The 27,313-nt window shown below is 41.7% G+C and overlaps 1 protein-coding gene across 2 annotated transcripts in view; it reads right to left on the reverse strand.

Annotated features, from left to right (window-relative positions):
- Nucleotides 1-27,313, reverse strand: part of LOC105200743 (semaphorin-2A) — a 340,397-nt gene that overhangs the window by 146,349 nt on the left and 166,735 nt on the right. For both annotated transcript variants that reach the window (XM_026130207.2, XM_039446261.1), the window contains exon 2: nt 16,527-16,650. In XM_026130207.2, coding sequence (XP_025985992.1) covers nt 16,527-16,650 — 124 coding nt within the window. The remainder of the gene's footprint in view (nt 1-16,526; nt 16,651-27,313) is intronic.

Consider the following 27,313-nt stretch of genomic DNA (forward strand, 5'->3'; position numbering starts at 1 on the left):
CGTGCCACCCGCTCCTTTATGGTGGCTATGAAAAATTTTTAGGCCGCGCGACAGAGCAGGGTCGGAGGAAGAAAGATGCTTCAAGTCGGACTTTACGGCACTTTCACGGCGGCACCGTTTGAATTATGAAGAAGCTCCGCCCTTTTTCTTTGTTTTTTTTTTTTTTTTTTTTTTTGGAACGTCAAACGAAACGACGCGCCGTCGTCTTACCTGCCTACCTTTTTGGCAAAGTCGATAAGCCTCTTTGATTCGTGGCAAATCTTTTGGTGGATTTCTCACGCGATTATATCTCCTTACCCTGCTTATCAATGAGCGTACGATATTAATAAAAAATATGTCAGAATCGTAACGTAAAAAGAGATACGGTACTGAAATTGTCCGTATTCCAAATTGCGGGATTATTTATTAATGTATGCTACACTTCTGAAAGATGATTTATAAATATGTATTATAAACTATTTTAAAGAAAAATATATAAAATGTATTAGAGAAGTTATAAAAAACCTAGCCTTCGCAAATTAATTTCGAGACATTTCCACTTAACTCAATAATTCAATGCACTTACATATTTAATGTTTGTCACATTTCTCAGTTTTAGATTTTACGAATATTAAACACAGACGAATCCGCTTTTGCAAAATAAAATAAAATTTAACATAAAATTTTTAAGGGCTTGAGAAATTTTATAATAGGAAGTCGATAAAATGAGAAGAGATCTCGCATATCTTTTGTCACCCAATAACGTTTCAAAAATAAAAGAAAGAATTAATAATTAAGCTCCGATATATATGCATAATACATTTCGGTTTGATGGTTGACGCAAACGAACGCTAATTGAAGTAAAACGGTTAACATGATTATTCCGACTAAATCATTTGGTTAGCGAAAATTCAGTTAGCGGTCTACTGAGTGCATGCAAATGTAATTACGATGCGAAAGCGAAATCTTGTTATTCTAGGTGACTATTCATATTATTTGTACGAACCGAGCGAGATGAAGAACGCCAGACGCGATTGTGCAAGTCAAATTATCATTTTTCCTGTCGCGTACCATCTACTTTCAATATCAGATCTCCTATACCTATAGACGTAGATGTAGGAATCGATTGATGAATAAACGCTAAATGCCTCGGGCTGAACGAAGCTAGAAAAAATAATGACGCCGCATTATCAAAATTCACTCTACAGGCCGCATTGTATCGCTCCACCGTCCGCGTTACAAAATCAATTCACATAGACGTGCCGTAGAGAATTTCTGAAGGGTCTGAGATACACGTTCGACGCCGCTAACGTTCGCTACATCACGCGCACCGATGCAGCCCGAAGGATGCCACGAGAACCGAGTCAAGCGGGGTGTATGAATAAGTCGATATGCTAATGCGAAAATCCTGCGAAGTTAGCTGAGCCCAGGCTGAGCTGCAAAGAAAGTTGCGCAGCATCCAGGCCACAGTACAAAGTGTCTCTCGGTAACGTGGAAGGGGAGACAATTTTGTACCTCCCGTAGACGCAGCGGTACCGGGTATTACGGCCTTAGTGGGTACAGGCCACTTTCCTTTGTTGCTCGCGGTGCGAGACTACGGTGCAGAGGCGCAGTCTACGGAGGTAAGGGAAGTCGTAAGAATTTTAGAACAAAGGGGAAAGCACAGTCGGGGGTGCCCTAGTAGAAGCCGTGGCTTTTCTTAGCTTTCTCTCGCTCTATCTCTCTTGTAAAACGAAAGGGTCGATCGGTCGGGTGCCACAACCAACAAATCCACCGGCCGCTCTATTCCATTTCATTGAAATAGTTTAGAATTGCATGAAGCTACTCCGTCGTCCTCTTTCGTCCTCGTCGTTGCGCTGCTTCTCTTACGGCGCTGTCCTTACACTTTGCTATGGGCCATCTGCAGAGGCGCCGCCCGCCGCCCGGCGCTCGCTGCCCGCCTTTTCGGGAGAATGCGTAAGAGACCGGGTGAAAGCGGGCGAATTGCCGGAAAAACCGTAAACTGCATCTCGCCGGTACCGTCCGCGTTCAACGTTTGAGATATAGAGCGTCGGTGCACACGACACGTGCAGGCCCGCATGTGTCTACGAAAATCGCGTCTGTCGCCAAACGTACGAAGATAAGAACTGTTCCATGGTGGATGCGCGCTGAAGAAACCGCGAGATATCTGATGCGTTTTATGGAAACTTCTATAAAGTCACGTGAATTCTATGACAAATGTCTGTTCGCTTGCGACATCGGAATTGCGCATTTCGCTCAAAATAGCAGTTTCGTTATAGACTGTCGTCGCATGTCTAATGGTAATGTAAGAAGAGCGATAACTAGGATAGAATCAAGAAGATATTCTATTTTCACAGTTCGTAGAAAATGATGTCTTTAAACTAGAAAACGATCCCAGACAACACTCAACGTCTAAATGTGTCAAAAATCGAGACGTAAGACATCTTGAAGATGTCATTAAGACATCTCGCAGACAATGTGTCTAAATGACGTCTTTAAAATATTTCATGTTCCGATTTTTGAACGTGCTTGTTGCCTGCGGGGATCAGAGTTATGCAACTCGACGTTACTCCGCGGAGAGTTCGTTCGATTCTTCATTAGTTCTACTTGAATGGTGGCAAACGTCTGAACCGTCGCGTCGCGTCGTGCGTATGATGAGGCGGCTTCAGCGCGGGCGATATTAAATATTCAAAGACGTCAAATCGAGTCCACATTATCCTCTTATTCCACGGAGGCGCTTCGCGCGCCTTTGAAGGCTCCCACACCTCGTTGCACCCGAGTCGCGAATCGACCGATCCCTTTTTCGTACGAACGAATCGAAAATATTTGTCACCACGAGGATCAACAAAATCCGTGTCCTCAGTCGAGCGTTGCTCCACATGTCTCGCGATTCCGCGCGGACTTCTTTTCATTTTCATAGTCATTCTTTCATCCTCACTCTCGTATGAAAACACGGCACAAGTACACAAACTCAAATTACTTTCGATATATAAGATAAACAAAAATATCGAAAATCGATAAGTCACGCGTTGCGTGCGGCAGATCCAATTTTACATAAATTTTACGGCAAGAATATTCGTGACAGATAACGATATATTAGCGTTACAAACTTTCACGCTTACGGAATAATCGCCACAATTATCGTCTAATACGTGTCGGCGGCTGAGAAGCATCGTTCAACCATATTGCACGCAAAGCCCCAAATAGCGCCGTAATTACCTAGCTGTCTCATTCTTTATTATTCAGTGTTTCCGCCGAAAGACACGACAGCGGCGGTATCCCAAGTATATAATCGAGACTCGCATACAATCTTGTAACCACGACGCGTTCCTTATGGCGGAGATACCACTTTTTTTCTTTCTTGATGCCCTTCTCTGCCTTTGCTTCGGTCGAAAGGTACGTCCGTAGAAGGGCGCGTTAAATTATACTTAATATCTATGCGGCACGGTTCTCACTTATCCCTCATCCAAAACACACGGTACGCATCGAGATCTCATCATCTCGTTTGAGGGGAATCAAACGTACAGTCCGTTGCCTCATCCGTATGGGATCCGACTAACATCTCACTTGGCCGTAAAAATCCGTATGTTCTTTTGTTCCACGAAATCCGCTTAACTACAGCTTTATCCCGTATAAAACAGCAAGCGGAGACGTCAAAGAAAAATGTTAAATTTACAAAGGCGTACGGTTCTACTGATTTTACTTCGCAAGAAAGCATTAAATTTCGATGTGAATAGGTTTCTGAGCCATATGTGATTTAAGGGAATATATTGAGTGAAAGATTTTATATATAATATATACATATAATGTATATGACCGACCTAATTCAAGAAAATATACAAAATGAATTTTGCTCGTAGCAAAAACGCTAGAAAAATTTGGCTAGAAAAGATCTGACATCGTTTCTTACTAAATCTCACAAATGAAAGATTAAACCCTATTACAAAATGGCACTATATGCTTAATGATGCTCTACTGATTTCTCATCCATGATTAATGGATTCGACTTGCTAGGTATCTTGGTGTGTGCATGCGTACAACTTTAGTTGATTCCTTGGTTGATTATGAACCCGGCGCAATTCTCGCATTCTTGCTCAATTATCTCTCGCAGCTTAGTTCGCATTCCGTTCTAATATCCGTAGAATACTTGCTCGATTAAAGCGTCTTTGATAAACATCTGCAAAAACATCTATAGTATTCGACAAATGAAATTTATAGAAATAGAAATAGCACGATCGTTATTTAAACTTAGTTTTTCTTTTGTTATTACATGCTCCGTTGTAATTTTGAAACGTAGAATTCTTTGACGGAACGTAATATGTTCTAAATATTCACAAATGCTTCAAAAATCTCTGTGTAATATAATATGAATAAAACAGTACAACAAAATATGTGTTGTTTATTTTTTAAATTTGTATATTTAATTATTTAATTAACATATGCGTTAATTCTTTCATTGATATTATATATTCGTTATTATTATTTGTTGATAATAAATTCATACTCTGTTCCTTTAAGAAACTGTTCGCAAATAGCATTGCGGAAAACAAAGCGTCGACGTCGTTTCGCTTCCGCTAATTTTAGATGGGTCATAATGTGCGTCTGCGGTCGATTAGGATGCGCTGTTGCATCGGCCAGCAAATCCCCGTGTAAAACGCGTCTCACAGTCCGTATTCCATTCTGATCCACAGAATATTCAGTCAGGTAAAGCGTCTTTGATAGAGCATCTCTTTGGTATAGTGCGACAACGGGCGTTGTGCGGAAGGTAAAGTACGGGAAGAGTGGAAAGGGAAGAGGAGACCACGAGAAGGTGCATGAGAAAGAGAAAGCACGAGGGATAAAGGAAAGGGGGGAGGGAGGAGGGGGGAGGTCTGCACGGGGTGTGATCATCAAAGTGACCCATACCCTGTTAAACGGCTCACGTCTCGATCACAGACAAGCCAGAGCAATGCCGCCGAGTGATACCAAGGGTTGCGCCGGCCGAGGGTGTCACGGTGGATTTAATTAATGCAATTTAGCATCCATCCATCATCTCTCGCGTTTTTGCCTTAACGAGGGCTGCTACCGTCGGCGCCGCTGTTGCTGCTGCTGTTGCTGTTGCTATTGCTACCATCCTCGCCGCCGTCGTCGCTGCCGATGCTGTAGTAGGTCTACGTGGCACTTTGATGAGACAAGCAAGCCTCTCTCGATTATATCGATACCTGAACCGCCCCCCTTGGCGCAGCCCTTCTTCCTGCCTCGACCTCCGTCTCGCATCGTGGAACCGGGGCTTTACGATCACCCAGCCGTATTAAACTGCGCCGTACAAGCAACGCGTTAAGCTCGGCGTCCATGTACGTTCATCAGCGTGCGGTTATGCGTGTTTGTGTGCGAGCCAGCTGTGCTACCTATACGTCGCTCGTATCGAGGCAATAGACATAGGCGCGGTGGGTAATAATAGTGCAGGAAAAAAAAACGAAACGCGCACAAAGGCGTTGTCCCTCGGCCGTTTTCGTGTAGTCCACTCTAGCGTCTTGTTAGCAACCACTGCAAACAGGCGCCTGTCGTGTCCCGCTATCCGAGCGACATCGTGGGCCGCATTTAAGTGAGATGTATCACGCGTCGACGGCACAAAGCCGTTCATTTTATAGCTGCCCTTGTATCCGCCCCTCCGTGTGGCTTCGAACAGATTTGCTTCATGTCCACAAGAAGAATTGGATAGTAACGAGAGCGCGATCGAATTAATACTAAGTTTCCAAGTTCACACCCTTGATTTGTAAATATTGTTGTACTCAGAGGTCTGAGCCTTTGTTAATGAGTAGCCGAATAAGATCCAGCACTAAATAAGGTCCACTTTTAAATTTACTTAAAAACGCGCTTTATGCCTAGAACGTATGTTTAAAAGGTGTATCAAAGGAGCTAAGTAAAGAGGGGCTGGGAAATTAAAACAGGTAGTAACACGTTCATTTGGTGTACAAATTTGTGACGAAGTAGGTAAATGAGCCCTTTTTATAAAAATTTGCTGCAAAGTTTATTAAGTATACGTTATTTTATGATTCATTACAACATATTATAATATTATTCAACTTTTTAACTATAGAAAAAACAAAAAAAAATATAACGACTTTTTGGAATGCGTACTTTTTTATAAATAATGTTATTAAATAAGGCTCGTTTATTGTTGTGATAATCATTTGTTTGTCATGTACGTGGCTTACATTGATTTTCAATGCTGCTAACTTTTGCGAAGCTAAAATTGCACTCACGTAGCCAAGAATTCCCAAGTTAAAAAATTAATTATATAGACAAAATTAAAGATAATTGTAATATTTAGCAGCAGACCCTAAAAATTTTCGTTATAATTCATAATCATTTTAAAAATGATTTGGAAGATAATATTTAGTTTCTTTATTATTTTTAATTTATTTTCGGGCCTTATTAAAAACACAAGCATTTAATGTCAGAATTAAAAAAAATTTTTTTGTTCATTTATAAATGTTCTGTATGGAACATTATCTTATTTTTGTAATTGAAATAAACATTTTATTATCTTACGTAGTTTATTTCAATATCTGCATAGAGTTTATAAAAAATAAAATTAATTAAGTGAGCTTTGATCGGTTCAGGTACCTTACTTCGCAAACAACGCACTTTGAACTATTATAGATATAACGATTCTCGAATAAATTACAAATGTCTTCAAGTTTCTCGATACTTCGCTTTCACTTTCGTAATACGTTCAAAAGAAACGCAACGATTATAGCTGCACTGATCAACGGTATTTCGCAACGATACCATCAAAGAAACGTGCATGTAGCGAAGAACGATTGAACCGGGATTGAAACGTATGCCGGATCAGATCTTACAACATGCCGTTCGTTTCTATAGGAATCGGAAGAAGGAAAAGAAGGCGTGTAATAGGGTGAGCATAGTATCCGCTAGTCGGCTAAAATAGTTTCCGATAAGGCGAATACGAGAGAATCTTCTCTTCTGAATCGCGCTTTCACAAACGTGGGAATTGTCGCGATTTCAGATGGTGGTTTCAGTGTTAAGCGAGTACTCAAACACCGCTGCGCGAGGAGCCTCGGCGCCTAGGGCAAACTCGTTCTACGGTTACTCTAGTACGAGAAATAATATTGAGAGAGCACATGACACATATACGGTAACGTTAATAAAAGCCCTCTGTATAATGGAAAACGCTCGTCCAAGCCCCTCTAGTTTCAGCGTTTGTCGTAGAGTCTTAATCAGAAATTTCCGACCATCACATTTTATCAATATAACTCATCTCCTTAATGATCATTTCTATTGTACGAGTATATCATATGTGTGTGCCGTAATATGCTATAATATATAAATGTATACGTTTAATGATTAAAACGTAATGCAACAATATTAGCATTATCAATTATTATCATTCTAATTAAACTATTAATAAATATTATTAATATTGTGAATTTTGAACGAATATGTATTTTCTCAATATGTATTTATAATACATTGAGCATAGTAAGCGTTGCTGGAAGATTATATGAGTGCGGGAAACGATGTAGGAAGAACAAGATCGTAATGCAGTTCGTAAAGTCGAGCTTAGTGACCGTGCGTATTATACAAGATTATACAGCGCAAAATGGTTTCAGCTCCAAAATGGCATCGGCATTATTTTGAATTTTACTACAAGACTGCATGCACAAAGGTATTTTTAGAATTAAGCAGATTACTGTATTTGTATCGAACAGAAACAATTCGCATCTGTACATCGTAGCTTTCTCTCTCTTTCTCTCGCTTTTATGCAAAGAATTTATGTAAAATAAGTCACAATTGTTCCACGACAACTTTCGCATGCAGATTCTAATTCATAGTAATCGCTTAATAGCGATCAGCCGAATCGTGATAGATCCTAGGTCGTCGTCAGATACGCGAGATTGGACAACGCGATTGCAACAGTTAAACGATTTATCGTTGTGTATGTGAAAGAGTGTGTGTGTGTGTGTGTGTGTGTATCTAGCCGTACCGGAAAAACCAGAACATCAGGCGTTTCGAACAAGTCGTTACGCGGTCCACGCATGATAGTAACTTCAATCGACATTGAAATATTAGCCGCGTTAGCTCTACAAATGGATTTCGCCCAGGAAACGCCTGTCACGACAATACGTCGCGGCAATACGAAATCCTCATATCGACGTTTATCTTCCGCCAGGTGAGAATAATGTATGGGGCCATGAGGTTTCAAATTAACCGAAACGACCACGATCGGTATTAGATAGCGTACCCGAATCGCTCGCATTCTAGATATTAATAATGATCATAGCGGAACGATCTATCAAAAACGATTGGCGCGGGCACGATACATGAAATAATTTGTCACGACCGAGATAAACGACTGAAGACGATTCCCGATCAGCGTGATCGAAACAGTTGACGCGTAATTACGTTAACGAGCGTTGCTTGCGCCGCCGCGCATTAACTCGCATCTACCAGCCACGCACTTTTCGCGAGCAGACGATCGGGCAACCCGGTGGTCGCGTTCGATGAATGCAGCTTAATTGGTGGGCGAGGCCCCCTAATTATATAGCTGATTGTCGATGCCGTCCATCGGCGTAGCCGCCATCTGCATTACCAGTGATTACAGTGTGACGTTCTCTCTCGACGTGCATTCCCCGCGTCGTTCGCTCATACTCTCCTGCCCCCGATCTCCCGACTGACCAATTCGGCCTGATTATACATTCCGTTTTGGGGTATTCGGGCAGTAGTGCATTTTTCACGAGCAGTTAACTGAAGTAATTAGTCATTGGACAGCAAGCAGCCGGAATAAACGGTCCATCCTGGAGAGCGTTTTGCGGCGTACGGACGCGATCGATACGTCCCGCCAGTGCGGAACTTTGGGGCTTTAGAACTGTCAATTAAATACCGAATACAGACGAAACGAGTATCGAGTGTCCGACAAGAAAGATCGATACATCTATATTCCAGAAGATTAAGATATATCGATAAAATAATGATTTTTCTCTTATCGGAAAATTCGTCTCGACGACCTCGGTCGAGGAAATTCCGATGTACAGAGCATATTTTAACATTAGCGATGTAACATTATACTTTTGCATTTTCTAATATTTCTATCGATCCAATCGTTGAGTTTATAATCGTATAAAGTGGTTCAGAGTTTACCACCTAGTTTATTTTCAATACGTCGAATTTTTAACGATGTAGAAGAGTAGAAATAAAATAAAATGGTTGTGGCCGGACGCGCGTTCAACCGCACACTGTGCGCAGTAATATCGCTCCTATTGGCATTTAGACCGCGGCGTTGAGAACGGTTACCAAAAGCCGCGGACCAGCAGGCGCATTCGATATCATACTAGTGGCGTTATTAATTCCCAGTGGTTCCATCGTATACACGCTCGGGACGATTGCCGTTAATCGTGTCTGCGGGCCGGTTAATCGTCCAGGTCGAGATGCTTGATTAAAGTGGAGCGAATATAAACGGCGATAAATTATCTATCAAGTATTCGATTGTTTTTGAAGAGAGCCGCCAGTTTCATTTTTAGCGAGTTATTAAATTAATATTATCATACGTGAAGCGTACTCTTCTAATTATACACAGAAACGCGCATGAGATTATACGCGATGACCGGAAGATAATTTTGCTCCGAATACCTTCACTTGCTGAATCTCGTTGGTACTCGAGCTGGAATAATGCGGTCCCTTTCCGATGTTTCGATTCCGGAACAATAACTCGACATTATACAAATCAAACGAGCGTTGATATTCATGAATCCGAAGCCGGAGGGCGAAGGTATAATTGCATTACGCGCACACCCTAAAATACGACGAGACGGGGGGAGATCCATTCCGTGTCCCTCCATCGGCGGAACCCAGCTTCCATCGAGTTTTCTCCCGTATAATCGCCCGTGTTTCACGCGTTTCCACCTCGAATCGGACAGAAGCGTTAACCGAAAAAAAATGCGGCAACGCGAAAACCTGCTGCCAATCCCGAACTGAAGCTGACTTTTTTTCAAAATATCCCTCTGTTGTTTCCGACAACGATATTCCTGCTTTATAAGTATACATTATTCCATTTCATATTTCAATTACCGTTTAATTTCACCATTTCCTCGATACGCGGTTTATCGTACAGTTCTCAAATGCATATAGGATTACTCAACCACGAGCTCGATTGCAGTTGGCGTGATTATGGTCGATAACAATGCCACGTATGTCCACGTAATAATGATACACGTCATGTATGGAGGATAATGCGTTCGTACGGAATGGCACGAGCGTGCCAGTGATAAGGATAACCAATCTGTAGAAGGAAGAAAACAAGCGCGGCGGACGAAACGAGAGGAATCGCGCGAGAACAGAACAGACGACAGGTACGCCTTTCAGTTTTGTGCGGCGAGGGGAAATTGAAACAGCTAACCGCGTTGGCGTTGACGAGGGTGAAGGGAGAGAAGAGGCCGGCGCGTAGCGAAAAGAGGCGACTATCGGGGGAGATTCGGTCGGGAGGGTGCGAACAAGAGGGAAAGAGAGAGAGAGAGAGAGAGAGAGAGAGGAAGTGCGGGAAAACGAGAGGGCTATGCGGGAGAGATTCAATCAAACGAACGCATATAAATGAGTCGTTTCAGAGTAAAACTGAATTATACGCCGGCGCTTCTATATCCACACGCGTGCGTCACGCGTGCACGTATACATGACAGAATCGCAGTTGCTGTCGCGAACGAGAATAATGTTATATAGTATGCTGGCGAATATCCGGGAATGCTTGTGCCAGCGAACCCTTACTCGAAAAAGATTCGTTTGGGTAACGTGACGATTCAGTGGTGTACTCGAGAGGTCGAAACAGTCGCAGGGCTGAATAAAAACAGCCAGCAGATCGATGGGTAGGAAAAGATGGTGCCAGTTGATTGAAGAGATTGGGAAATGAGTGAATATTAACGCTCTCCAATCTGCATGGGAAATTTTTTTAAATGGGTTTCTTATTTCCGTCGTTCCGTGAAAGAAGTAATCTTCTGTGCAATCATTGAAAGGTTGGCAAGGAAACCGGGATATTGAGATAAGAGAAGAATTATAGATACGAAAGATATTTTTAGAACCAGATGCAGGGTATACGTGTACTGCTCGTAAAGATCACACGCGACAAATCTTTTCACTCGAAATAAAGTTATCCCGCAACGAACAATATATAAAGCTTGAAAAGAACGATCGTTCCTCGCGAAAGAGAAGTGGACAGCTTCGTGGCACGAGTGACGGTGAAGCGAGAGGGATGCGGAGAGAATAACGAGAGCGAGAAGCTCTGAAAGATATAAAAAAGTGAAAGAAGGAAGGCGAGAGCTGTCGGACCCTGCGGTAGGAAATTAAATAACCAAACTTTTCCACAAGGATCCCGAGGGTTACTTTGGAAACCAACGCCGGGCAGGGCAATGGCAATGGCGGTGAAGTGACTGGAAAGAATCAAAAGAACAAACGGTGGCTCTGGAAGGAGGAGAGGGAGTGAGGTCGCAGAGGGACACGGGAGGAGGGTATGCGAGTAGTGAGGACTGCAAGAAGTGCAAGATAAACGTGCCACGCTCCGCCATTTCGTGTCTTCTTTGTTCCGCGCCAATCCTGGCGTCGCTTCAACGCATTTCCGAACTTTTCGCCCGTTCCCCTCGCCCGCCGTCCGTTATTCTTCTCGGTCTCACTGGCCTGCATCGCGCGCGCGGGCCCCGTCATCATGCCGGGACATTCAAGCGCGGTAAAGTTCGCCCGAAATCTTTCTTCGCGTTCCTCTCCCTCACGCCAAGTTTTTTTCACTATGCCAATGACTCGTTGTATCGTATCGCGTAGGAAACTATGGCACATGACGTAGACTACGTCGTTGGCTCGCATAATTGACTTTATATAATAATCGTTGAAAGATCGTTGATAACTTTTTAATTACTCGTGTACCGATTTTTTTTTTTTCGTCTCTTCATTATACGGTTATACATATATACAAATATATAAATAAAAGTTTAAGTCATCGCTAATCTATTTTCGATTAATAATCCAGAAATTATAACTGACATACATCCTGACGTAAACGAGGAACTTGCTATGCGTCCAATAAAACGGTCGATAAATCTACCTCTCATTAATCATGCAATATTTCGGAATTATCTTTACATAATTGCAAAAGATTAAACGTGTCCTCGTTTGTTGACCTCTTAGGATCAATATACTTACATACGTAATGATACGACGACGACTAACGTCTCTTTCATAATTTATAAAGAGGGTTAAGGTTCTCATCGCCAGGTCATAATTCCGAGTGTATGTCCGATCATATTTAATCTCCAATAAATATACGTATATCGAACAGTAATCGAAAACGCATACAAAGTAGATACGTAAATCATGCCATCGTTAATGGTATACCATAGACGATTGGCGAACATAATAAAGGTACAAGCTGCTTTGAATCCCACAGAGGCTGATAATTGGACCCCGGACTTTCACAACACGAGCTTTAGTTCGATCCTCTGGCCCCGGACTCTACCTTATCGAGTCCCTGGACCGAGGTGTCCAGAATAGCTCGAGGTAACGAGACAATCTAGAAACGCGATTTGGCTTAACGACAAGAGCGATTTCCAATCACCGGTATACAACAGAAAGAGAAAATCGCATGATCAAATCGCTGGGATGCTCCAGCTATCTCTAATGAGAATCCCGATAACGAATTTATTCTCGTTACACCAGCCGGAAAATTATAACAGTCTGCGTATTAAACTCATACATAAAAATTCCATATCTTGAATCTATTCTTACGTCAGTAATGCAATGTATCTGTTGCAATATATATTTTACAAACTTTCATGTTATTACGACTCAGGTTCTTAGATTAGCTGGATTTTAATAAAACCTCACCTTGGTGACCGTGCCACATTTATATGGCATTTGTTCGATCATGCAATGTAATATTTCATTGTTATACCGATTTCACGAGTAGATTAGATTTTCTTATACACTTCGCATTTACGATCTTTTTATGTACAAGTGTATTTTCAAAAGCTAACGTTTGAGGGCAGGCAAATATAATGCGGACTATCACAAATAACATGAAATTGAGTGCCGACACGTGAGAATGTACATGATGAAACGGCGTTGTGTCGGACCTGCCACCAACGATCCCTTCATCGATGTTGAAAGGAGCCACTGTGGCCATGGAGTCGGAGGATGAAGACCTCAACAAATGCCGAGATTTGGTTGCCTCGGATGATGGATGTGATCTAGCCCGAAGGGGGAAACAGCCCTGGCGAGTAAAAAGAGCAAAGCGACGCGCAGTACACGAGAGAGAGAGAGAGAGAGAGAGAGTAAAGAGTAAACGAAAAGACGACACCGATAATGGGGATAGAATCGAACACAGGAAATATAGTATATGCACACGGGAGATCGATAAAGGAAAAACAGAGAAAGGGGATTGGCACTGTATCGGCAGAGATTGTACGAAATTGCGAAGGACGGAGAACCTCTGCAGGGAGATTCCGTGGCGTCTCGCGTCATCGGGAGAAGGTATGTTATGCTGTCAACGGATGAATGCAATTTTTCACGGATGCTACGAGGGCGGAAGTCTGCCGGAAACCGGAAGCGGCATCGGTGAGTCTGCGTAACGTGCGAAAGAGAAACAAAGCTTCGGCCGGACGCGCGTCTCCCGCGTGTATTCGCGAGCAAAAAAGTGCGGTCTTATCTCACTCGCGACGCGGAGAGAGATTAATGCCGTTTGATGAATCGCGATGTTTCTCCATGCGCTGTCCCGTATAATTGTAGCCATTCTTCAATCCTCACACAAGTAATATCTGTGCCATGTTGCATATTTACCTTCTGTACGATAAAACGTACTGAATGGTTGGATTGTGCCGTAATTTTAAATTGATAACGCAATCGATCATATAATACGGCTCAGTGTACGATCGAACTTGGTAATATAATATATCGATTTATCTAGCCTGGAAAAAAGTAAATCGGTTTTCCAAATTAAAATATTCATTTTTTCCCTGGCTTATGTTCTTGCGCAGTGCAGATAAAATTTGACCATGCTCTTCCTTAACTCGGTATTACTAAAGTGAAAAAATGTAACACGGTTACCGAGGTGAGGTTTATTAAAATCCAAGCTAATCTAAGAGCTCAAGTTGTAATAACATGAAATTTTGTAGAATATATTTTAAATTAAATCTGATTCCTTTAGATTCCTTTCAAACTGTATCAGTAAAATTGTCAAACTTTTAAACAGTTAAAAAAATTGTTACAATGACGCAGAAGTGAAATTCATGGTATTAAATTCATGATACACATAGAATTTGTCAAATATGCCTTAGCAAATGAATTAAATGAATTAAGAGAAAAAGCGCATCGTTATTAAAAAAAAATATTTATATGTATATAATACCAAAAACACGGAATGATCAACAGAAAGACGACAGATGTACTAAAACGATGAAGATGGATATTACATCAAAGATATCGTTGGAAACGGAAGTGATGCTTATTCAGTTGGAAGTTGCAACGCGGCTTACTGGGTCTGCAGTAAATAGAGAGAGAGAAAGAGAAATAGAGAGACAGAAAGAGAATTGAAGAGATAGAGAGAAAGAGAGATAACTTTCTACGTTCGTGAACAGAAAACTAAAGAGGAAGCAAGAGCAGGAGAAGTTGGAGGAGGAAAAGAGGGGGAGGATCTATCGGCCGGAAGGCGTAGATACTTTATCCATGCTACCTACTGCGACCGCGATAGATAACTCTCTAGAAAACTTAGTAAAACCACTTTAGTTTGCACATTGGTCGCTTATAACGCGATTTTATCCTTCCGTTCGGTTATATCGAAAACTCCTAATCACGATCGCTACGGCATATAGACGCTAGGTATCTCTGAAAACTGGAGATTATTTTTTTACGTTATCCCTGAAAAAAAAATCGTAGAATCTGATACGCAAAATAATATGTTCAAAAGAATTGTTTTCTCACGTAATTCTGACGCAAGTTAAAGAGAGGATGAAAAAAACTTAAAGAAAATGCAGAAGATACGAACGCGACTGTATCTAATATATTCGGCTTGAGTGAGTCATTATTATTATCGTCCGCAAGTATGGTAGATGCAATTAGATGTTCAAGCATTGCATTGGATTCGAACGATCTGAAAGATCGGAATTTCCGATAGCTTGTTAAAACGCCGCGGCGCGCCGTGCTCCGGTGGTGCGTTCTGCTAGACGGAAAACGAGAGCAGAAACGCACTCGGCTTCTCTTGTTCACCGCCCCCCTCGCCCCCTGATAGTGTTGCGAGGCGTGATTAATATCGAAATACGAATGACTTTATTCATGAGGGGCCTACGTCTTGTTATGCAGATCGAATTTATGGCTAAATCATATGCTGGTGCCCTCGCGGTCGTCAACGTTACTCTCCTCGCATTTCGCTCGCGGCGGTGGTGCGAAATCGGGATAACGAGGCTGAATGCAGATGCGAAAGAGAAAGAGAGCAACGCACAGACAGGTAGATACATTATGAATATGCCTTAAAGTAGCTTTCTAACGGACGCTCCGCTACCAGCTTCACTCTCCCATTCTCATCCACTTTGTCTCATTGTTTTTCTCTCTCTTCGCCTTTTCCGTCTGTCCTCTCTCTGTCGCCCATCCTCCCGCCGCCCGGTCCGTCCATCTCTCCTCGTTTTCGCCTATACCGCCTTCATCGTCCACTATCCGGCTTGCCGGCACGTCTGCCCATTCTCGGACCAGTAGTGAGATAGACGTTTATCTCTCGTTTCTACAAACCGTACTCGCTCGTGTTGCGAAGCAGGGGAAATTCAGGCGATCGATAGGATACCGCATCACAGAATCACTCACAGACGAGCGCTCATTTCTCTTGCATTCTTGCCGCTGACTGTAATGTTGCAGCGAGACGACCGCCGTTTCTCACACGCTGCGTTACGTATTTCCTCTGTGTTTTTCCAACTATTCGCGATATTCTACATCCTTATATACTACAGATTCTTAATTTTCATACGATTTATACAAAATCGATCAATATACTGCACTGTTGAAATTATAAATATTCATTATCCCCAGAATCATTGTTCAACCGTAATGCTGCATAATTCTGAATATCATTTCGCTTAATTCCCCATTATAATTAATTTATATTTTTCTCATCTCACTTTCAGCTATTAACACTGATAAATACCAATCATTTATCAGGGAGCTCGGTACGCTCTGTCGGAAAATATATAATTGCGAAAAACCGGTCACGCCCTTTCAACCGGTTATTACGCTAACGAGCCCTCAAAGGTGGAATATCCAATACATTAAATTGAAATTTATCATCAGCACCGCCGTGCTGTCAGTATCGTTGCATTAAACGACCGTGGCGATATAACGGCGTTATTCATTATACTCGCGATACCCAATTGAAGAGGCAGTAGTCTTTGCGATGTTGAAGTAATCGGTAAAGTAATTCTTTACATCCTCCCCCCCCCCTTTTTTCTTTGACGCGAAATACAATTGAAATTGTTTAAAAATTACTTATTCAAAAATTCAAGTAAAAAATATATTAAGCGATCACTCACCTTCATGTAGTTTCTCCAACGTACCCTCAGCCAGAACCCCCGCGAAGAAGAAGGAGAACCAGAGCAAGCCGACCATTCTTCTAATCCGATTTCTTGACGTATCCATTCTATTAGCACTTAGATACTGCAACAGAAATGTAAATATAAATTGTAGACGAGTAATACAAAAGCAAAGTAACATGATATGTTGCACTATATTCTAATCGAGTAATTGTAACAATTTAGTGCTCGGAAACATCAGGTGAAAGAATAGTTTAGACAGTTTGAATCTCGAGATCAAACGTCAAATTGTTCGTACTGTTTCAACTCACTTCAGATCCGAATTATTACTTGTATTTAGTGCAAACCTACACAGAAAAAAATTTAGTACAAATCAACAATCTTTATTTCATATATAAACAAGAATATAAAATCTTTTTGGAAGAATACATAATCTTAAACAGACATAATTAGCTTACGTGAAGAGGAAAATTTTCTTCATGTAAGTAAATTTTGTCTGTTTAAGATTATAAATTCTTCCAAGAAGATTTTATATTCTTGCTTATATATGAAACAAAGATTGTTGATTTGATATTAATTTTTTTTCTGCGTATACTTTTTTCATATATTAATGTAGAAAAGAGAAGAGACTCGTAGAACACTGCTCTTTTGTTTCCAATGCAAGATTGGAAACAAATGCCCTGCGTTTCCAATCTTCTTTACTCCAAACTTTAGACGTAACAAATTGACATTACAGACCGATCACTGTTCAAATTCGAATCATTCGAACGTACAATATGTTCAAATCTTTTGTCCGAGTGCTAAATTTTTGTAGCAAAACATATAATGAAAAATTCCGCTTCTCTACAAGAGTTGCAAGGTTTCTCACGAAAGAAAAAGCTCCCGCAATTCACGAAGACTGAAAGCTAGGAAACGAGAGAGCAGAGCACGGTCGCGACAGACACGTCTTAAAATACAGAGCAGCGCGATTAACTGGATTATAAATATATACTGACGTCCGCCTAGGAGAAAGAGACAAATCGATAGTTGGCGACTGGCCAAGATTCTCCGTAAAGTACTGCGCGCGTACGGGCAATTAAGGGAACGGCTTGATAAATCGCGATCGCGTACACGGCAGGCACATCGAGACGAGCAAGTTTTCGGACGCGGTTCCCGCTACGGCGTAACGTAAGCGTAATGACAAAACGTTAACGGGAACGGCGGCGGAGGTTGTTAACATCGGGCACGGGCAAATATGTTTTTATCGCTTCTCGAGCACGGCGAGTAGTACTCCGGCGCGGCGCGGCGGCGAGCAGGAAAGTTCCGGGGAAGTTCGCGCTGCAGTATCAATAACCAGTTTTCCGGGACGAAAAACTATCCGAGTCTCTTGGAACCGCCGGCGGATATCCTTCCAGGGATTCTCCTCCTTCCTCTGGCGCAAGAACTGCGGAGCTTCCCTCTCGCAAGCTTTTCTTATACGGCCGCTCGCGCACGAACGGGAGAGGAAACAAAATAACGAATGGTACTAATAGAGCGTTCTTGGTCTCCAGGAAACTTTTCTACTGTGCCGCTGCAGAGCGCCGTAGCCACGGTATTGGTCGGGCAGTGCGTCGTAAATCAAAAGTTTCTCACCTACAGAGAGAGAGAACGCGAGTATGTATATAACGTTACCGCGCGCAATAACTGTGTTCTCCGAGCGCTTTTTTTTTTAGTAGTTTGCAAGAGAAATCCAAACAGACGATACTAAATTAAGAAGTTTCACGGAGCTGATGATGATCACTACAAAGTAGCTAATGTAATCATTGCGAACAAAATGCGGTATAATAAAATTACAAGTTTCACGTACACGAACGTCTGAACCTCAACAATGCAAGGGCACAAATAAATGATAATTTTCGATAATACCTTACGGTAAATGGTTCGAGTTGCCACAATGCTTTTTTTTTTAAATTCCGATATGCGCGGAACGTAAAGTGATAAAATGCAGAGATTAAAGTGCACGACGGTAAATTTACTCTTAATTATAATGCATCTGCTCGTATAACAGAACGGTGAAGGGAATCAAATGAAGAGAAAATCGAAGTACCATCTTCAGAATTTCCCACCGGTATTCCCGCGACTCAACGTTCTCGGTTTCTCAGGTCTTGAGTGTGCTTTCGAGAAGCGATGCACTCATGGCATACTAAAACGCCTCACTCAATCAGTTCAGCTTTACGCAAAGCGGCATTTCTAGGACGCTCGTCCTTAGATCTGTAATTTGCGCGATGCCTTCAAAGCCACCGAGCTCAGCTGTCTCTGTCTACTTTAACGATTTCGAGTACACGTAACCGGACATTCCTTTGGTCGCTTACGGCCCGTAAGACTTATCGACGAACGCTATGCTCAAGTATACGCACACGTGTCGCTATCTGCGTCGTATCGGAAAACGATTTCTAAAGACCCTTTACTTACTTCGCTTTACATTACCTGCAAAGTTGACGAAAATTACCTCGTCATGAATAATTAAGACGCACATCATTACGTTACACAACTGCTATAAATAACAAAGGTATGAGACAATGGTGTAATTCCGTTTGATTACAAAGGTATAATTCTGTCACATAAAATTAATTAAAAATAATATCTCCAAGAATACTTAGCAAGAAGCCGTAATTATAAGTCGTTAAGAATTATGATCTTCTGAGAGACTATGAAAAGTCATTTTGAAGTTAGGCTATTTAATTATTTCGAATACGGACGTTCTTACTGATAAATTTGTAACTCGTGTTAATTGATTAATGGAATCGCGACTTTGAAGGTAGTAAAGTAATTGGGAAAGGATCGGAGGCCTCAGGCAAAACGCCCAGAGCAGCAATGGCCACTTAGCCACATTGCAACAGGCATTAGCGGTAACGAAGTTAACGAGAGCTCGGTTAAACCGGTTTAGAGGGCACGAAGACGTAGCAGGGGGGACGAGAAGCCTAAAACCCGACGGCGGTCTTCGGCTAAGCCCGGCTTCTTCGACCTTGTTGGAATTAGCAACTTCTACGGTGGCCTTCCTTCATCATCTTTACTTTCTCTCTGTATTGAGCGTCTTTCAGCTGGAAAAGCTCGCGATAATACTTTCGCGCTAATATTTAAGGTATAACGCGTACATAGGTATATGACATTAAAGAAACAATGTCGTTAAAATTCAACACATCTTTTAGATTCATATTTCCAATACTATTTTCAATTCTACACTTACTTTTACACTTTCACTGTACATGTTATTGAATGCAACCCTCATTGAATGTATGTTGATGTTTGCACAAGGACATGACTCGTTGAAACTAGATAGCCCAAGTTTTTAATTTGCCCGACTCTGATTCTTCTTCTAGTGAAGTGGATATGAGGAACCTCTCCGATTTCAATTTCGCCACGAAGAATCCCCCTCGACTCAACCCGATATAGAAATGCCGGACAAGAGGGAGTCCTCGAGTGCACTCGAAACTGAAGGACGCTCAGGATCAATATTTATAATCTAGATTCTAGACGGTCAGGCCTGCACCGTCCACGCCTAAATGGCGTGCCAAACAAACTGGCCGCCGCCAGTTTGTTTAGCACGCCACGTTTGCGATTTTTCTAAACCGTCGCGCAAGTATGCATCACAGTAATACGGCGTAAAATTTTCCACGCATCTTTATGCATTAAATTCTACGTAACTAGAGAATGAAATTGGCATTTCATTCAATTCCTTATCAGAGTCGCTGTTTCTATCGTTACATTTAACCGTTTAAAGCCGTCGGTGGCGGGAAATGATCAGCTTTGCTCTCTGAGAACACGCAGGTCCCATTAACGGAATCACAGAGGCATCGGCCCAGAGCAGCTTGCACGCCGCACACTTGCGATCGCTGTGCTGGCATGCCTCCGAACGAGTTCGCTCGAGAGCTTTTTATTTTATAAGAAACGAAGGAGAAGAAAAGGTGGCTCTAGCTCGTTAACCACGATTACAGTGGAAACTACGGCGGGAACACCGATCACCGCTATCCACCGCTATCTGCGAACAGACATGGTAGCCTCTGCGGAATTCGCGAGTAGTCGATAGTTGACTAAGACATTCCACCGACAGTTTCACCCAGACGCGGACAATCGGTTAGATACTCAGTAGTTCGTCGACAGTTTCGACGGCGATCGCGTACGTTTATCGTGGCAAAGAAGACGGCGAATGGGCGGTTCAATAGCTCAAATCCTTTGAAGTTTCTAAAAGCCATCTCGAGCGTGACGAGATAGCTTTCAGAGGAACAATCTTTGTGGTTCATGGTGAAATATAAATCCAAACTATAGAAGAAAAACTCTATAAAATATGTACTGTTAAATAAAACGTTCTATCTTTAAATACGTCTGCATCGAAACCTATTTTTAAAAAGCACATACACCTAGAAGAGGTTTGAACTTTGTGATTTTTTTGTGAAGAAAAATAGAGGGAAAACGATAGAGAAATCATATTTATTTCATTACAAAAGATTGAACTTTTCTCCATTGTCATTTGAATTTTATGAAAAAAAATTATATAAAATAGCTTTTTAAATCATATTTTCAAAAATGTGTGATCTATATCTTCGAGATAAGATTGTTCGACTGATCAACTTGTAATTTTATATTTCTAAACACTAAAAGTTAGTGCTTAGAATAAAATTTTTTTACGAGACTGTTTTTCTCGCAGTAAAAATTTATATTAAAAATCCGCTGATTAATATTGATTTTGATCAACTGCCATTTTGTTCAAATACAATATTTGGTAAAACAGTTGCACAAAGCACTAGATTTATGTTTCAACTTTATAAAGTTTGTGCCATTTTGCTTTTTAATGAGTCCTGTGAGAGCAATAGTGGTCGCCATTTTTAAAAAATGGTGACTTAGGAAAACTTGAATTACGATGCCATTTTATATTACTTTTTAATAAAATTTAAAAATTGATGAATAAAGAAAAGTCTCTTTACAGCAAATACACAATTTTTTTCTCTTTTTTTTATTTTTACATAAAAAAATTCACCAAGTTGAATCTTATTTTGACCCATATAAGTATATATGACGCTTCCGCGTTATTAAACAATTTATGTAAGATTGTAATTTTTTCTTTAAATAAAAATAAATAGCATTATGATTCTGTTCCGTATTTAAAATTTTCATTGTTAAAATAAAATAATTAAATATTACCATAACTGCAAAAACTCCCAAACTTGGTCAAATATTGAAAAATTTTATGAAATTTATTAAAGACAAATATCTCGTTATTGATCAGCATATTGATATTTTCTTTATCTACTTTTTTTTTATTTAATATCGTTTAACCCTCTCTACAATATTGCGTCAGTATAAGGTCCTGTGACTTAAGCAAACAGAAAGTTTGTTGCTAGGATCTTGAAGTACGTCGTTATACGATCCCGCGTCCCTAACTGAGGGTTGTCTTTCGTTCAAATCGGGGTAGACTGGCTTTTTCACTAATGAACCGAGGGTGTAAGGAATGTTTCCAAAGGGCAGATCTCCTGTCTTTTTGATCTTATTTAGAGAACGGACGGGATTCAGACCCGTATCCTTTATATAAAAAGTAGTCTTGTCGAATAAGACGAAAAAACAGAACATTCTATCAAGCATTATTATCTACAGTAAAACGTCGCAATTGTGACCTGTTTATTAAACTACTAGATTAAACAGAAATTTGACGATGTTTGATCGATATTAATAAAAATCTACAATATGTCTCCAATGTCGCAATATTCCTATACATTCTCGTGAACCTTAGCTCATTCGTGAACGTTCAGCTTTATCCACTCTTCGCGTTGGAACTTTTTTAATTTCCGCCCGCAAGAGCTAAAAAAAATGTTCGCGCAAAAATCCCTGCAATATTTACTCACATCTCCCACCTCTTTCTCGTTTTGCTCGCGAATTTCGTAACTCAATCTACCCAGCGCGCTCGGGTTCACCCCCACGGCCATCGACCTCGAAAGTCTAAATCAATACCAATAATTCTTCTGCTGTACTTTTCCCGTTTTCTTCGCTTCCAGTGATTATTTCGATTTAACTGATGCGGACGTTCCGGGAATGTTTCGACATTTTCGCGCGGGCGGCGTGCGGTATTTTAGTCACGCTTAAAACCACCGACGGGATCCCAACGCCGTCAAAGGTCTGTACGTTCCCAGTTTTAAGCCACCCACGACGACGTGATAATCGAGTGTGCTACGCTTTTAGCTATAATGGACAAGTACACGCGTCGCTAGGAGTGCGCTAAAGAGAACCGAGCGGAAAGGGAGCAACATAGCTCGCAACGCAAAAGGGGCTGCGAGTGAGGGAGGCAGCGCGCGTACCACGGCGAACAACTGCGTGGTAACTGAATTACTTGGTACATCACGCTTACTGGTTCGATGATGCGATTTCACGACAATCCAGAGCGGCGAACGACAACGGCGACGGCGACGGCGACGACAACGACGCAACGGCAAGTGAATTTTCATCGCTGCTAAAAGCGACACTTAATCAATGCTTCGAAGACCTATTATGTTAAAGAGATGCCGCGCGATCATCCTGCTTTCGAATAAATTTCATCGCACATTATTCCAAAATATACATCTTATCTAATATATGGAAAATAAAATGTCTTAATAAATGATCAGAATTATCATGAAAATAGTGGAGTAGTCGTAAGGTAACACACTAGATGCTAAAACGACTTAATCTATATAATAGTTTATTAGTATGTGACCGCGCCGAATATTTAACTTGCGAATAAATCGCTCATCATCGCGTGTGGTTTGGCACCAACTCGCCTCTATGCAATATTGAGAATGAGCAGCGGAATGGTGGAAGAGGAAAATAGTTGATTTATCATTCGGTGCGCTTTAGCAAAGCGCTGGAAAGGAGATAAATATATATGTTCAATAATGGTTGAGGATTTGCCGGGATAACGTGTATCAAGATAATACCGTTTTCATGCTCGGCGAGAAATCCAACAGTCCCGGCACTTTCAAGTAGAAACAGCTGCACGTCGGGTCAACCTTAATATATGCAACGGACGATTAAATCTATGCGGTAGTCAGTTCACATACAGAATTCCCGTTACACGTAAGCTGTCCCTCTCGTAAACTGTTTATTGCATTTGGCGCCACGGTGATGCAGAATCATTGGAATTTCTCTTTGCTGCATGTTAGGCGTTACGGCACTTATGTTAATACTATAGTACGCCGGCATTTCCCACGTGCCGCCCATTACACCGCCATACTTCGCGGTAACATACTCCCCCCGAGACAATTCCTGCTATAACTAGTATTATACTAACTTCGCGAAGCACTTTATTCCAGTGCGTCTCGTAACTCGGTTACCACTGTACACTAAAAAGCATCTCTCACACAAGTCATCGTCGTGTAATTCAATATTGGGTTATTTTTGCGTGTCCATTTTTGCGTGACATATGTGTTTCATTCTGTTTTAAGAACACATAATTTTTAAGTAGATATATATTATTTTAGCATACATATAGGTTATTAAAACACAGAAAAAATTGCGTTTGCCTTCATCGCAGTTTGCTGGGCAAAATCGATATTTAACAATTTGGTAGGAAATTGCATTTCTTGATTGATTACAAGCGACGAGGTACTATACTGGTTTTGCGAAATTTTAGGCCATTGTTTTCATACCGGAAATATTCCTGGTATCCCAAAATTGATATTACATATGCAATGTTCGATGTTTCCACGATTTTATTTTTACTCAACTACTGTCTATGTGGAATAATTGGAGCGTGTTATTCAACGTGAATATTCTCGTTGGAGAACTTGCAACATTAACATCGAGTTATGGTAGTCGTGATACGACGTATAGACGTCGCGTCAATTAATATGCGCAACGATGAGCTTCGTTACGTAAGCGAATTGTTACTCACAGCTCGGAGCGTACATTTCCGTTGCACATGAATATTGGGAATATTACCTTTAGAATGCTCTTGGACGTTCAACTTCGTAAATAAAATGATTTGTACTTTGTACATGTAGAGAAACGAAATGGAAAAAGTTCGTTGTACGGGTTACAATTGGAAGCATTTGTGCATTAACGACTGGTGAAACGATAAAGCTTCTAGGCGATTCAAGCTGACGACGATCGCGATCAATTTTGGTAATAGCGGAGCAGTGCCTAGCACATCGCGAAATCCTATTAACCCCCACTTTCGCGATCTTAGAACTGGGTAACGAGCGCGCTTTTGTATTCGAGGAAAGTGCATTGGAGTGCTCGTTTTCCTCGTAACAATTCCCGACAGCGAAACGTTCTTCCATCATGGTGGAGAATTTGCCAAAAGGACAAACGTCTCGCGCGGACTTCCGTTTAAGACAAAGGGCGAAAGAGACGGGTAAGGATCTCGAAGGAATCCCGAGTTTCGCAACGGCGAGCTCTCGCTAACTTTATGACGAACGAGAGAATCGAGCGCGAGCGCAGCGGTAACGTTCCGCAACCGTTGTTCCGCATATATTTTGCCAAGTTGCGCATTCTTATTCTCCCTTAATCAAGAAGGCAAATACTACCATCTGAATGTAAATCCAGACAAATTTCTACAACGCTGCGAATCGGGAAACGTTGTTGATTCCACACTGAAGACGCGATTCACGTTAATCGTATGGATGTCTAACAAGTACTGTGTGTATTGAAAGGGCTAAATTGCATTAGTAAATTGCAAAGATCATCTTGTGACAGCCCTAACTCTGAATGTCAACGAAACATCACAACTGAAATAGTATCGTTCGTTATCATCGGCACAACCACACGCAATTGTGGAATCGAATAGACGTACTATTCGCAGTACGGTCTACGGCTGCACCAGCAGTGTTGAGCTCGGCGTCGCCGTTGTCATCAGCATTGGCGCGTAGTAGGTCCCATATAATACCCATTTTATTGCGGCACTTCGTTATGTCACTTCAACAGCAGCAGCGGCAGCAGCAGCGGCAGCGGCAGCAGCAGCAGCAGCAGCAGCAGCAGCAGCAGCGGTGCCATGCCATCGTCGACATCATCAGAGAGCCGGTATACGACCACGGGCGTACCGGTCGCGCCAGCCAGTTGAAAAAGGAGAACGGAAACGCTGCCTACGCTTCTCGCGTCTCGTATCCGACAGTGCGGGGTGCGAGACCGGGGGACAGAGCGAAGGGTAGAGCGAGAAAGAGAGGAAAGAGAGCGCGCTGGACTGAAGAGAGAACAAGGGGGTGCAAATGAGTGGACGACTGGCTTGACCGCAGCAGAATGTACAGCCGGCTCTCCTACCATCCTCCGGCTCGTATCGAACCATCTACAGATACGGCGCTAAACCAACCCGTACTCCCGGAGAACGGTCTGCACGCCTTCGCCACGTAGGCCGGGAAGTCGCGCGGGATGAAAGAGTGGGACAAAGAGGACGTATTTATGTATGCGTGCTAGAGAGAGAACGACGCGGCGGAGATGGAGGCCTCCGCGGCCATGAATCAAGCACCTCTCCACAGCTGTCCGGAGCGTTTCTGGTACCAGCCTCTACCCCGCAACTCGGAGGGAAGTTCACCGGTTACCCACGTTTGCGGTATCGCGCCGGACTTGTCTGCCGTTGAATTTGCCGGGAAAATCGATTGTCCTCGGTAGGACTTCTTTCTTTCTCGACTACAGATTGATTCCATTGATAAAAATAGGTTTGCTAATTAGGTCGAGTAATTTTGCGTTTGTTAAATTTCGCCTATATCATTACGACGCAAAGTAATTAGCAATTCTGTTATAAGTATCTTATTACATAATTACGAGTCTATAGCTTGCAAACGGCGTTATTGTGCAACGCGTATCGTTTTAGTAGCACGGTGAAAAACGTTTGCGGTAGCGCGGATAGCATTTGCTGCGGAATTGTAACCTGTTTATTGTAGCGAGAAGCATGGTTTCCTCGCGCATTGCCGGTATCCGCCGTGCACGTATTTCCACGTATTACACTTTTATTACATTTCCCAACAGTGAATGGTGTACCGATAATACCGGATGGATCGTGACGTCCACTGATTTTCGTATATCACCATTTTAATCTCAGCCCATTTGTTATAAAACTGGGGTTTTGCATCCCGCTCGATATGGCGTAAAACGTACTCGAATCTACGTTACGAAGCACGTATTATGTAACATTAGAATAGCACATGAACACTTACTACTGGACGTTGTGAAAATATCTCACCCGAACGAAATCAAATATAGTTATGATGAACATCTAAATTTGCATTTACATCGTTTCTCTCGCAGCGGTTATATCCTAAAGTTTCCTATCTTGAAGATGAAGTCTTTGAGAATAAAACGGAGTTTCGATAACATCGGTCGTACCTAAGCATGAATATACAATGTAAAGCATTCTGTGAATACGAACATTATCCATGCAGGTGAAATCGATCGAGGAAGAACGGTTTGACTCGCGCATTTGATACCTGAACTATTATCGAGGCGCGAATCAAGACAGATCTCTTTATAGATAATCTTGTAAATCAAGAGCTCTTATCGTATTCTGAACAATTTATTGTCATGTATATATATACAATATATACCGCATGCATTTACATAGAAATCCCGTTCAATATCGTGATTGCATTCGTTATCTTCTGCAAAGTCGAATATAATGAACGTGTTCTCTGTATTTATATCACAAAACAAAGGATTATTACGAATAATAGCATAAATTGCTCACGCGATTAATCATTGTTAGTGACTCATCGTCTTCGTCTCACGAATAAAACTTTTCAATATAATTATTTTCTAGATAATCGTTCTTATCTCGAGCTGCGAATCATGTGCCACTTCATGAGTCACATCCC

This window comes from Solenopsis invicta, chromosome 2 (genome assembly GCF_016802725.1).
Source record: "Solenopsis invicta isolate M01_SB chromosome 2, UNIL_Sinv_3.0, whole genome shotgun sequence".
NCBI classification, from domain to species: domain Eukaryota; kingdom Metazoa; phylum Arthropoda; class Insecta; order Hymenoptera; family Formicidae; genus Solenopsis; species Solenopsis invicta.